General features: G+C 39.5%; 1 protein-coding gene across 6 annotated transcripts in view; it reads left to right on the top strand.

Moving 5' to 3' along the window:
* LOC138743380 (glutamate receptor ionotropic, delta-2-like) overlaps positions 1 to 13815 on the top strand; it is a 338391-nt gene that overhangs the window by 219706 nt on the left and 104870 nt on the right. For all 6 annotated transcript variants that reach the window (XM_069898672.1, XM_069898668.1, XM_069898669.1 and 3 more), the window contains one exon: positions 12688 to 12861. In XM_069898672.1, coding sequence (XP_069754773.1) covers positions 12688 to 12861 — 174 coding nt within the window. The remainder of the gene's footprint in view (positions 1 to 12687; positions 12862 to 13815) is intronic.

The following is a 13815-nucleotide window of genomic DNA, read 5'->3' on the forward strand; positions in this document are numbered from 1 at the left end:
GGATATGAGTAGCGGTCGAGGTGGTTAATACCTAGCATAAAATGACATCATTTGACGCCAGTGTGCTGACAGTTTTCTTTTTCCACTGGTCCCTATCCCAGTTAATTCCTGAGAACAAAGTGCCAGTGGAGAAGGGGCTAATGTCATGACTTGTTCATGAATTGTTGGCATCAAATTTGCAGTTTTAGGCCCAAGGGGAAAACCGTTGATCTCTGGTATTTTAAATGTTAGTCACACACATTTCTTCAAACACCCTCGCAGGATAAAGAGGGGAACTTGGTGTAAATGGCTCATTTGGAATCCGATCTTGAACTGCATCATTCAGGGTTAATTTTCATAAAAATGCTTCTGCTTTTGTTACCCATGATGCCTTTTTCCCCCCACTTTTCAACAATAGTCTACATAGTAAATCAACTTCAAGTTTAATGTTTAAAAAATAAATTGAATTCTGAGAACAAAACTGTGAAGCCAAAAGGAAACAAGTAGAGCAATGGGACTAGTTGGATAGATTTTTGCAAAAGCACTGGCATGGTCAGGATTTGCTTAAATGACTTTCTTCGAAGCTACTTGTTCAATAATTATTGGTAGGATAATCATGTTTGAAGTCACCATTCAAATATTGGTTCTCTCACAAAAATAGAAGGCAATGATGAAGATGAGAATATTAAAGTTGAAGTGATTACTACAGTGAGCTGTTGTCTTACAATCTTCATGAAGAGTCATGAATGTAACAATATCTGCATTTAGCACTTTGAAACCCCCAAGCACCGATCTTTGTTTCTTGTAGTTTGGCAGAGCAAACTACAATGAGCTGAGAAGCATTGGGAGCTAATTTGGATAATCTCTGAAACTAAAACTTGCTTGGCCAACCTCTGCCAGTTAATTCCATGGCAGACCGTGTGCCACTTCCACACCTTGGTGCAATTATTATGAAAATATTTGTTTTGTGTGCTCCCAAGGCTAACTGTAAAATTTCAAGGATGCATGCTTCAGCCGGGATCCAACATCTTAACTTGCCAACATCAGCACTACCGTAAACTTGCCAATGCTTTGTAAAGGCTAAGTGCATTGTTGCTGTAGTCTCTTCTGAATCTGAATTTGATGTGGGGAACTTGAAGAATGGCACAAAATGGAAGGCAGGGGATTTAATGGAGAGTTTGTTAGGAGAAGAGATGTCAGATATGAATAGTAAGGGAAAATAATCACTGGTATGAGTAGAGATAAATGGTGGCTCAGGCAATAAATCGAGAAAAAAAAAACACACACACACACACACACACACCAAAATGCTGGAGGAATTTGACTGGACTTGTAGTGTCCACAACAATGTTCCCTCTAATGTTGAGTGGTCAGTGTGCGCAGAAATCTTGTGCAAATTTGTTTTCCTGTGACAAAAGTATATGTGCATTGAAAATTTGAAATTGTTTCAAGACAATTTTGGCACAGCCTATCTCATGGCTAATAAAACTGTATTGACGTTTTAATAAGAGTACAAGTTATGATTGCATTCCATGAAGTCACATAAGTATAATTATTAATTACTACATCATTTTAGGTAACTAACCTGTGTGTGTGTGTGTGTGTGTGTGTGTGTGTGTGTGTGTGTGTGTGTGTGTGTGTGTGTGTGTGTGTGTGTCTGGTGTGTGTGTGTGTGTGTGTGTCTGGTGTGTGTGTGTGTGTATGTGTGTGTGTGTATGTGTGTGTGTGTGTGTCTGGTGTGTGTGTGTGTGTGTGTCTGGTGTGTGTGTGTGTGTCTGGTGTGTGTGTGTGTCTGGTGTGTGTGTGTGTGTGTCTGGTGTGTGTGTGTGTGTGTGTGTGTATGTGTGTGTGTGTGTGTGTGTGTGTGTGTGTGTGTGGCTTAGAGGGATCAGTGGTCTACAGCAAATAAAGATATATTGCTGACATTTTGAGCTGAGCCCTTCTTCAAAGAGTGAGGAAAACAAAACCCAAGAAATATCAGATGCATGTAAGAATGAAAAAAACAGTTGTCAGAGAGAATTTTAACTTGCAAATTGGACAAACCAAGTTGGTTGATACAGTCCAGCGGAGGATTTCATAGTATGCATCTGCAATACCTTGCTTGAACTGCATACTACGAACCAACAAGGGAACATGCTATTTTAGTTCTGTCCCTGTGTAATGAGACAGATAAAATTATTGATCTCTCAAGGATTCTATCTGAAAGAGTGATCGCAATATGATTGAATTTCTCATACAGATGGTGCTTTATGCCTAAAAATGGAGAGTAAAATGAGATGAGGGAGGAGGTAGGTAATATTGATTGGGAATGCAAGCTATTTGGAAAAAGATTTTTCACAGTGCTCAATAAAGTATATTCCAGTTTAAACAAAATCAAAGAAAGTGAGAGTTGGGAGACCCAGCCTTGGATAACTTGGGGAGATAAAGGAATGCATCAAATTTAAAACGTCATGCACACTTAGTCACAATAATAGTGGAAAGTAGAAGACTGGGAAAAGTTAAAAAAAAAACAGCAAAGAACCATTAAGCAAGAATTAAAGAAACTAAAGATAGATTATGAAAGTAATCTAACCCAGAAAATGAAAATGGATAGCAACCAATTGTTTTCAATACAGGTACTCCCTGACTGACAACCATAATTGGGACCGAAGGATCGGTCGCATCTCAAAATGGATGTAAGTTGGAATTTTGCTCATGTGTGTGGAGTTCCAAAGCTTTAAAGCAAACTTTTTTAATCAAAACTGTTTTTCATTGGAGATGTAATGATAATATCAAAGCTTCCTGTATTTGTCGATCAAACTTGGTGAATGTTTCCACATTCTGGTCCATGCTTACCTTGTTAGTTGAGGTCCCAGGGTGTGTAGGCTGGGTACAACCATCTTGATTCTGCATGTGCACAGGAAGCAAGATGGCCGCACCCAGCCTTCGGACCCTGGGACACCAACTAACAGGGTAAGTATGCACATTTTGGCTCTTGCATGTCTCTATCCCTGTTACAGTTTGTCAAATACAACATAATCCATGTAAATTTTACATTTTCTCTTTATATTTAAAAAAATCTTCAGTCTTACGTGTGGAAGGACATAAGTGGCATAGGTCGCAAGTTGGGGAGTACCTGTGTATATAATTTTTTTTAAAAAGAAAAAAGGGTGGCTGAAGTGAACATGAACATGAAAAAGTACAATTAATATTGGGTAATGTGGGAGGCTATTAAGTAATTTGTCATTCTTTACAGTAGAAAATATGGGTAATATGCTGATGAGTGATGTTAATGATGTAATGGGAGGTGAGGTCCTCAATGCAATTGCATCATTTGGCAGGTAGTGAGATAAAGTGGTTGATCTAAATTTAGACAAGATTCCTAGTCCTGATGGAATGACCTGAAAGAAATGGTAGAAATTGTAGTAAATGTGGTTGTATAGATTTACCAAAATTGTCTGGACTCTGGGCAGGTCCTGTTAGATTGAAAGACAGCAAATATCATGCCACCCTTTTTACTTTTAAAAAAGATGTAGACAAAAGCTGGCTATAATTTTATGCCACTCTAATAACATTGTCTGACTTGTATCTTTTCCAAGTTTATTTATTATTTATATTATTTTTTTTTTACCTTCATTTTTCTTTTGATACCAATAACATATAGCATCTGGCAATATGGTTAAGTAAGGAGTTTGTTTTTCTCCTCCACTATTTTCTTCTTTCATCTCTTTTATGCATTATTAGGGTTTTATTCCTAAAAAGTATGAATTATGAATATGATTTACAATTTATGTTAGTGTTATACAGAATGTCTTCTTTAGTTTGTGCAACTGTCCACATTATAGTGAACTGTGCCATTTTTGTTTGTATAAGTTTTTTATTAAAATCAATAAAGTTTTTGAAAAAGTTTTTCAAAAAGACAGAAGGCTGGTAACTACAGGCCAGTTTGTTTAAATGTCTCTAGTTGGGATTACATTTAAAAGCAGGGGGTTTCTGGAGAGGCTGCACCAAGAATATGTTTGCATTAATACCTTACTTGACTACCAGCCCCCCCACATCTCCATCGGGCACACAAAACTCAAAACGGTCAACCAGTTTACCTATCTCGGCTGCACCATTTCATCAGATGCAAGGATCGACAATGAGATAGACAACAGACTCGCCAAGGCAAATAGCGCCTTTGGAAGACTACACAAAAGAGTCTGGAAAAACAACCAACTGAAAAACCTCACAAAGATAAGCGTATACAGAGCCGTTGTCATACCCACACTCCTGTTCGGCTCCGAATCATGGGTCCTCTACCGGCACCACCTACGGCTCCTAGAACGCTTCCACCAGCGTTGTCTCCGCTCCATCCTCAACATCCATTGGAGTGCTTACACCCCTAACGTCGAAGTACTCGAGATGGCAGAGGTCGACAGCATCGAGTCCACGCTGCTGAAGATCCAGCTGCGCTGGATGGGTCACGTCTCCAGAATGGAGGACCATCGCCTTCCCAAGATCGTGTTATATGGCGAGCTCTCCACTGGCCACCGTGACAGAGGTGCACCAAAGAAAAGGTACAAGGACTGCCTAAAGAAATCTCTTGGTGCCTGCCACATTGACCACCGCCAGTGGGCTGATAACGCCTCAAACCGTGCATCTTGGCACCTCACAGTTTGGCGGGCAGCAACCTCCTTTGAAGAAGACCGCAGAGCCCACCTCACTGACAAAAGGCAAAGGAGGAAAAACCCAACACCCAACCCCAACCAACCAATTTTCCCTTGCAACCGCTGCAATCGTGTCTGCCTGTCCTGCATCGGACTTGTCAGCCACAAACGAGCCTGCAGCTGACGTGGACTTTTTTACCCCCTCCATAAATCTTCGTCCGCGAAGCCAAGCCAAAGAGAGAAGAGAGAGAAAGGATATATTGGTCTTGGAGATCATGGATAGGCAGTTCATCAGGTTGATAGGATAAGCTATCACACGCAAAGATATTACACCTTATGCATAAGGTATTCTGAGTTACAAAGGTATACTGCAGTGTTCAGGCTGATGTTATCCTTTGACCTGTGGCTCTAGAACAGATAAGCTTGGAAATTTGATCTCATAGCTCAGTGTTTTTGTGGGCTTTTGACAACATTAAAAAGGGCTACTGAGAAAACCAATAGTGCATTTCTACATTTTATTCCAGGTGGCCTCCATGAATCACCATATGTTATCCAAAGCTCTTTTTGACTCCATTAACCACAAAGGTGTGGTCTTCTTGTCTCCTTAAACATGGGTGAAGAGAAGACAAAGAATTGCTGGAGGAACTGAGCAGACCAGACACCATTCCTGGGTAGAAATGACCAGTCATTGTTTCAGATCTGGACTTGATATAAGACGATGCCTTGACTCTCCATTTCTACCCATTAATGTCACAGACCTGGTGAGCTCCGCCTGCAATTCTTTTTCTGCTGAAGTAATTCCAGCACCTGCAGTTCAGATATTTTCTTAGCCTATCTGCATTCAAAGCATGGTATTTTCCTGATCAAACTTCTGAGGTTTCTTGCAAGGGAAAACTGGTATGTTTCATTGCCTTTTTGTTGGATGCATTTTTTTTGAGAGCAGTATTGAAAGGTTAAAAGCAATTCAAATGCAGTTGACAACCAACAGCATCTAACCCAGGCCCTGAGAAATGACTGGCTTAAAAACAATTAAAGTCTGCTTGAGAAAACAGTCGTAAATCTTACAGATTTGGGGCTTGAACAAGATAAACTGCATGGAGAAGAGATGGAAGGAAATTTGTGCTTTTCATAAGAGCTGGCTGTGCAGTTTATTTGACAGCTAATACACAGATTAGGAAACTGCATGATTTTACGTACTTTTCAGCATAAAAATGTGGGCTGTTATTGTTTTTAAACTTTGACTAAATCATGATTGGTGCCAAGTACCTTCAAGCTCAAGCTGCCTTTTGTGTGCTGTCCTCGTGTACTCTCTGAGACTAGTTGCTTTATCCGTGTATTTGTTGTTTAATTACTTTATTAGTGTAGTTTTATTTGTAGTTTTACTCATTTTTACTTGGAGTTTCAGTAGTTTTAATAAATACATTATATATAATTTAATCCAATACACATGTCCTGGAGAAACACAACCCTTCATCAATGTATAACCATATATAACCACTTACAGTACAGAACAGGCCAGTTCGGCCCTACTAGTCCATGACGTAACAAATCCCCACCCTCCTAGTCCCACTGACCAGCACCTGGTCCATACCCCTCCAGTCCTCTCCTCTCCATGTAACTATCCAGTCTTTCCTTAAATGTAACCAATGATCCCGCCTCAACCACATCTGCCGGAAGCTCATTCCACATCCCCACCACCCTTTGTGTAAAGAAATTTCCCCTCATGTTCCCCTTATAATTTTCCCCCTTCAATCTTAAACCAACTCTCTAGTTTGAATCTCCCCCACTCTTAATTGAAAAAGCCTATCCACATTTACTCTGTCTGTCCCTTTTAAAATCTTAAACACCTCTATCAAGTCCCCCCTCAATCTTCTACGCTCCAGAGAAAAAGCCCCAGTCTGCACAACCTTTCCCTGTAACTCAGACCCTGAAATCCTGTCAACATTCTCATGAACCTTCTCTGCACTCTCTCTATTTTGTTTATATCTTTCCTATAATTTGGTGACCAAAACTGTACACAGTACTCCAAATTTGGCCTCACCAATGCCTTGTACAATTTCATCATAACCTCCCTACTCTTGAATTCAATACTCCGATTTATGAAGGCCAACATTCCAAATGCCTTCTTCACCACACCATCTACCTGAGTATCAACCTTGAGGGTACTATTTACCATCACTCCTAAATTCCTTTGTTGCTCTTCACATCTCAATAGCCACTATTTAATTTTTTTTAAAATTTTTTCATATGAACAAAAATTTAAAAAAGGTTGACAGAGGAGGGGAAGGGAAAAGGGCAGAGGGGAGGAGCACAGGTGAATGGAGCACAGGTGAACAGGCAAGAAATCGTAGGAGGATATGTGTGGTAGGGCAGAAGAGAAAAAAAGCTGGAAAATGATTGGGGGTGGAATAGCTCTCTGGAGAGGGAAGGGGGTGGGGAGGTTGTATATAGCACTACAATCACAGAGTCTGAAGACTTTCCAATTATCTCCCCACGCCCTTACTTCTCTATTAAGAACTACTCCCTCCCGCTGTCATTTCTCAACCCTCCCATCCATATCCACCAATGACCTTGTCGAGAAAAACAACTAATTAGTTTTAAATTTCCTACTCACTACTGCATGGAACTCCAGTCAATAGTACCATCCCCCTAAACTGCTGAGTTGAAGTGAATTAATACCACTTATGTCACAAGATCACTGGTCTCTATTGCCCAATCAGCTTCCTGCTGATCTGAGCTTTTCAAATCCAACTGCCTGAGTCATCTGACTCCAATTTCCAGGTTCAGCCTACAGATAAAATACCTCTTGAAGTCTGCTACAATCTCTTGGCCTGTATTTCACCCTCTAGCCTTCTTACCTCCTCTCTTCCTCCCACCTCTTATTCTGGCATCTGCCTGCTTATTGTTCATGCCTTAACAAAGGGCTCAGGCACGAAAATCTGGTTACGCTTTACTTCCTAGAGCTGCTTCACACCCTAAGTTTCTCCACCACTTTTGTGTATTACACTACAATCACAGTATCTGCAGAATTTCTTGTTAACCCTCATTTATAGTTTAGTTACATTGAAATTTTCTTTCTCCTTCTATTGCAAATAAATATCTTTTGATTAATTTATTATGAAATGTGATACTTGCATAACCTGTATATTTTTGCAACATTTAATGGACAGTGTAACAGATTGGGGAGAAAGTTCAGAAAGTATTTAGTGTCAGTCAACAATTCCCAGCAAAATCTGCATTTGTCTTTTCAATAACTTTATGTAAACATACACAATGTCTTGTTTTATTATAGATGAACATTTTATTTTATGGGAGTAATGGAGTGTTGTGAGATGGTGATCTGATCATCTGCCTACCAAACATGAGCAAATCCAAAGAGTTATTTAAAATAATTCCCTAACACAATAAAACTTCTGGTATCTGGCACCCATGGGGATTGGTAGATGTCAAATAAGTGAATTATCCAGTTGTTTGAGATTGTGTTTTGCTTGATTGGTGAACTAATGGTGAGGTGCACCAATTTTAAACTTCTATATTTTATTTTTACCTCCAGTAAAAGTCCTAAAATCCAGATTGCTCAGGTTTGGGTCATTCTGGATTTTCCAGAAACGTAGGCAGTATTTTTAAAATTAAAATTTAAGGAGAATAAACAGGTACCTTTTGATAGTTTATTAACAAAACATTTTTAATATAAAATACAAAGTACAAAAAAACAAATAAATATGTTTTCTTACATTTCCCTGACTTCCACGTGGTTGCTTAATACCGTTGTGTATCTGCAGCAGGGGAGAGTTTTTGAGAAATCTGGATTCTCGGGTGGTCCAGATCTTTGGCATCCAGATTTCCAGACTTTTATTGCAATAATTTTTTTTTTCTTGCCGGGTAGCTGCCAGTCACTTGAATTCTGGATAACAAGGGTTTTACTGAGGCTACAAAACATGCCGGTTCAACTCATTACAACTTCTGAGTTCAAAAGCCTCTGCTCATTTCAGTTGATTTTGACAATAGCTGTGACTGAGTGCAATACATTCAATAACCATCCAAGCCAAAGCTTAGCTGGCCAGTTTGCAGGAGTTACCAAGGAACATCTAGCAACATTGAAGATGAGTTGTCATGGAGTGTAAACAACTTCTGGACACATTTATTGTGAAATGCAAAATAAATTTGGATTTTATACACTGAAAAAATGCCAGCAGAGCATAGAATTTCAGTACTTTAGCTTCATTAGGAACTTTAAAATTATTTATTGTAGTTTTCATACAGTAACTTCAAAAGAGAAGTACTCCAATTTCCTGCTAATTTAAGTTGGCTGTTATGAAGTTTCTGCCATTTTTCTCAGATATTTCTGAAGGATGAAAAGGGATTTTTCAGAATTTTAACCAGGTAACCCATGTGAACCTTTCTTCTGCTACTTGGAAAGAGGTATATTTACAGACTGGATTTTTTCACAACAAAGCAGCAATTTAAAAAAAAATGAATTGCCACTCCTGAGCATACAGCTGTACTGTTCAATCTGTACTTGAAGATGAATCAATCTCCCTCACATGATCCATTGCCCTTAACCTTTGAGGAATGAGTCTTAATACTTTAACACTGGACTGCATTCACTTTCCAATGCTTGGCAAATAGAAAAGTGAGACGAACTCGATGAGGGCACCTCTCTTTATCAATATGCGATTTAAAATTTCAGTTCTAGGCTTGGTTATTATTTGTGCAAAATATGTGCCTGCGTGCTTTTATTGATGCCACAATTGCGCAGTTTCAGAACTCGGGGATATTCAGTAATTAGTGAAGATCCCCTAACATTTAATATGATACTGTACTTAACATGAATAAGAATATATTAGAACACTTACACACAAGTAGGAGCAGAATTTATCATTTTCTAATGAAATCAATAGGTAAACCTCCACTCTTATCCAAAGTAGAGAATGCCAAGATTCACTGCTTGTATTCAAATCTTCATCTTGATTGCTTGCTGTGGCTCCATGCACTGACTATGCACAGGGATATCACATCCCTTTGATCATCCACATTATCTTCTTTAACTATTGGAAAAAAAATACTCTGCCTCTGTGCTCTGGGAATGAAAGGGACAACTCCACATTTTGTTGCAGACATGTTCTTGCCTATTCACTTATCTTGTCTGTATCCCCTTGAAAGCTCTTTGTATTCTCCCCTGTACTCACAATCCCACCTATTTTGTATCATCTGCAACCTTGTAAATGTGTCTCTTGACGCTTCAGCCCAGTCGGTAAATAGCTGGAGCCGAAGCACACAGTCCTGCAGTATTCTATTCATCACATCCCTCCAACCTAGGAAAGTTCCAGTGCATTCCCACTCATTGATTTCTGGCTGAAACTTACTCTCATTCCAAATCAGTACCTCACTTGTAATTACATATATTCTGAGATTGATTGACCATCATCCTACATGGAACCTTCAGACTATCAGCCTGAGAAATCCAAATGCAACATCAGGATGGATTTGTTCCCCCACCCCCTTAACAATTCTACTCATCCCAAAGAATACCAGTGAATCAGTCGAGCATGAATTAAAGATCGTTTATTTTCATCTAATTTTACATGTACAACCCGATGAAACACATCTCTCCAGTCCATAGTGTGCACACACAATACATAAAGATCACATAAATCAGGGGAGGGCAAACATGCTTAATAAGAGCCCAACACAATAAACGTCAAATATCTGAGACCCACAAGACAGGGAAAAAAATATGACATACACATTTTTATTCTTACATGCACATTTTGTTACAAAAATTGTATATAAATGCATGTGTATAATATTTATTCATGTATTTAGTAACTGCTAATTTGTATCAGCTTCAATAATCAAATCCCACAAATCCCAGATTCGGGGCGTCGGGTAGCTATGGAGGGCAGGTGGCCTGGATCGCACGAACACAATGGCCTACAACACAGCCACACGCACCACAATCGCATGATCACAAGCAACGCCCACTGGCACGACCATTATGAGCACCGGCTCATACAATTCCTGTCTCAGCCCACCTAATTCTGCGAGCCGCGCATTATTCGTCAAAGAGCTGCATGTGGCTCGTGAGATGAATAATCAAAATGTTGGGGATATTACAGGATACTGTTTATCAGTTTCCGAGCTTGTGGGGAGTACCATTCTTCAGCCCGACTCTCCTAATTTTGATGCTCTAGTACCTTTTTCTTGAAGATACTGGATGGAAGGGGGTTTCTATAATTTATTAAGTGATCTTTGGACACAGCTCCCCTATAAATGTTGTCCACATAGGAAAGCAAGACCCCAATGATCCTCTTGGCTGTTTTAATAATCCTCCTTGTAGACATCCAATCTAATGCTTTGCAACTACCATTCCACACAATATGCAGCCAGACATACACTTTCAACTTTGCTCCCTGTGAAATGCTTTCCATGTGGGGGGTCAGTAACCTTGAACCTTGCCCTCCTCAGCCTCCTTAGGAACTGTAGGTGCTGCTGTGCCTTCCTGACCAATGAGGAGATGCTACGAGTCCGGGATACATTGTCTCTTGTATGCATACAAAGGAACCTTATGCTTTCCACTCTTTCCACAATGCAGTCATTGATGTGTAGTGGAGAATAGTCAACCTTCATCCTCCTGAAGTTTACAGTCATCTCCTTTGTCCACATTGAGACTTGAGTTGTTTTTCTTCAACCATTTTATGAGCCTTTCAACCTTCTCTCTGTAATGCAACTTATCATTGCTGTTGATGAGGTCAACTACTATTGTATCATCTGCAAATCTGGTGATGCTGTTGGAGCTGAATCTGGCAATGCAGTCGTGAGTCAGCAGGTGTGCATAGTACCGGGCTGAGCACACAGCCCTGAGGTGCACCAGTGCTCAGTGTAACAGGGCTTGAGGATTTGCAACCTGGACAGACGGTGGTCTTTCCATCAAGAAGTTCAGAATCCAGTTGCAGAGATGGGTGTTGAGTCCCAGTGAGTACAGTTTATTCTACCAGCCTCTGAGGTATTATGTTAAATGCCAAGCTGAAATCCATGAAGTCTCTATGTGGGTCAGGACAGAGTGGATGTTCAAGGCTATTGCATTATTTGTGGGCCAGTTTGGATGATAGGCAAACTGGAATGGGTCCAATTTACTCTCAGAACTGGAAAACTTTTATCATTTAAATTTTAAACTTGCCTGTAATGTTAATCCTTGTGCCAGTGTTAAAGTTAAATATCATGATTAATTTTGTGACTGTTTCCTGTGAACTTTTTTTGTAGATCCAAAATGGCATGGTGACGTTTTGTGAGATGCCAGTATGCAATGCAAAACTAAGCATTTTTTTTGTATGTCAGTACAAGTGAATACAAACTATTCCATTAAACTTGTGTTTAGAAATACTAATGCAGTCTACATGGGAAGAAATGGCACCAGTTAAGTGCAGCAGTGAGACAGTGCTTTGGCCTCAAGAATTTTAAACTGGATGAAGCACAAAAAAGATTTATTATGATAGCCTTAGCTGTAGCAAAAAAATGTATAATGTCAACTTGGAAATCAGAAGAGAGCCTGAGAGTGCAGCAATGGTACATGGAGGTTAATAGATGTATTCCATTGGAAAAAGTAACATATCATTTACAAAATAAAGTCACATTATTTGAACAAATTTGGGAACCGTACATGGAACATAACAGAGAGGGCTTGCCTCGGACCTCCACCCCCTAAAATGATAAGACAAAATGACTTGATCCAGTGTGTAAAAGTAGTTAACACAATTTTTTTGTTTATTTTCATTGTGTGATGACATTGTTTAATGGTTTTATTGTATTGTATATGTTGAACGTTTAATGGGTTTGAAGGGGGGTGGGAAGGGGGGGGGAGGGAAGGTAGGGGGGAAAAAAGGGGAAAAATGCCCCTGTGTATATTTAAGAGGGAAATGTTTGTATTTTGATTGACATGGTTCACAGATTGAAAAAAATATATATATATAATTTTTAAAAATAATTTCTGTATGACAGGTCTTCATATGAATGAATTTAGTTATTAGTGATGTTGCTTTAACAAACATTTAGCTAATTTGTCATTCCTTGTTAACTTAAGGAAATAAATGATGCAGATATTCGGGAGCTGGCAAGAAGATTGACGGGAAGATTGACTGTCATTCGTCAAACGTTCCCCGTGTCAGAAAGCAAGAGCCAGTACTGTTTAAGAAGCAATCATAGATTTTCTTCAGTGATGTGCAATCCTAAAGACCCCTTCACACAGCATATGGAGGTAGGGAATTTGGTCAAAAGCATTTTAATGATTTTGCTTTTAAATAGTATAGTATCTGGTTGAAATAGCTGTGGATGTATAATTAACAATGTATGAAAAGCAAATTAATAATTGGAACTTTTTTCTTTTGAAGCTGGTCTAGATGAATATACACAAAGTTTAAATTTATTTCTTGTCACATGTACCAAGATGCAGAGTTAAAGTTTTATTTTGCAAACAGTCCAGCTAGTCATTTCATTAATAGAACACCTAAGACACAGTTCAGAAGTGTGAAGTTATAGAGAGAGATCATATGGTACAGATCAAAGACAACTATTGTGAGGTTCATTCATATGTCTGATACCGGCAGGGAAGAAACTATCCACAAATTTGGTGGTGTGTGATCTCGTACGTGTGAACCATCCTTCTGACGAGATGGATGAAGAGACTGTGAAATTTTGTATGTTGGCTGCTCTTCCAAGGCAGTGAAAGTTCTAGATAGAGTCAATAATGGAGAGGAGGGGAGTATGTGCGATGGCCTGAGCCACGTTCACAACCTTGTGCGGTTTCTTGCAGTCTTGAGCAGAGCTTCATGGAGTGAAGCAATCTGACAATGGTGCACCTTTTGAAATTGTGGGGGATACAGAAGCATTGCCAAATTACCTCAGGCTGAGGACATTGGGATACTGGTGCACTTTGGCCATGTTATCAACATTGCAAGACAAGCAAAGTTTTTTTTTAGCACGTTTGTATATTGCACTCAACCCCAGCATCTGCAGAATATCTTGTGTGATTCATGATACTTGAGATATTTGTTGTGTTGAATAGTAGTCTGTGGTGTTCAAAGGCTGAGTGTAGGGTCAACTGTAGAGGACCTGTTACAGCAATATGTGAATTGGAGCTGATCAAGGCTGGCTGACGTAAAGGGGAGCCACTGCCAACCTCTCAAAGCACTTAATGATGGTGGATGTAGTA

This window comes from Narcine bancroftii, chromosome 9, assembly GCF_036971445.1.
Source record: "Narcine bancroftii isolate sNarBan1 chromosome 9, sNarBan1.hap1, whole genome shotgun sequence".
NCBI classification, from domain to species: Eukaryota; Metazoa; Chordata; class Chondrichthyes; order Torpediniformes; family Narcinidae; genus Narcine; species Narcine bancroftii.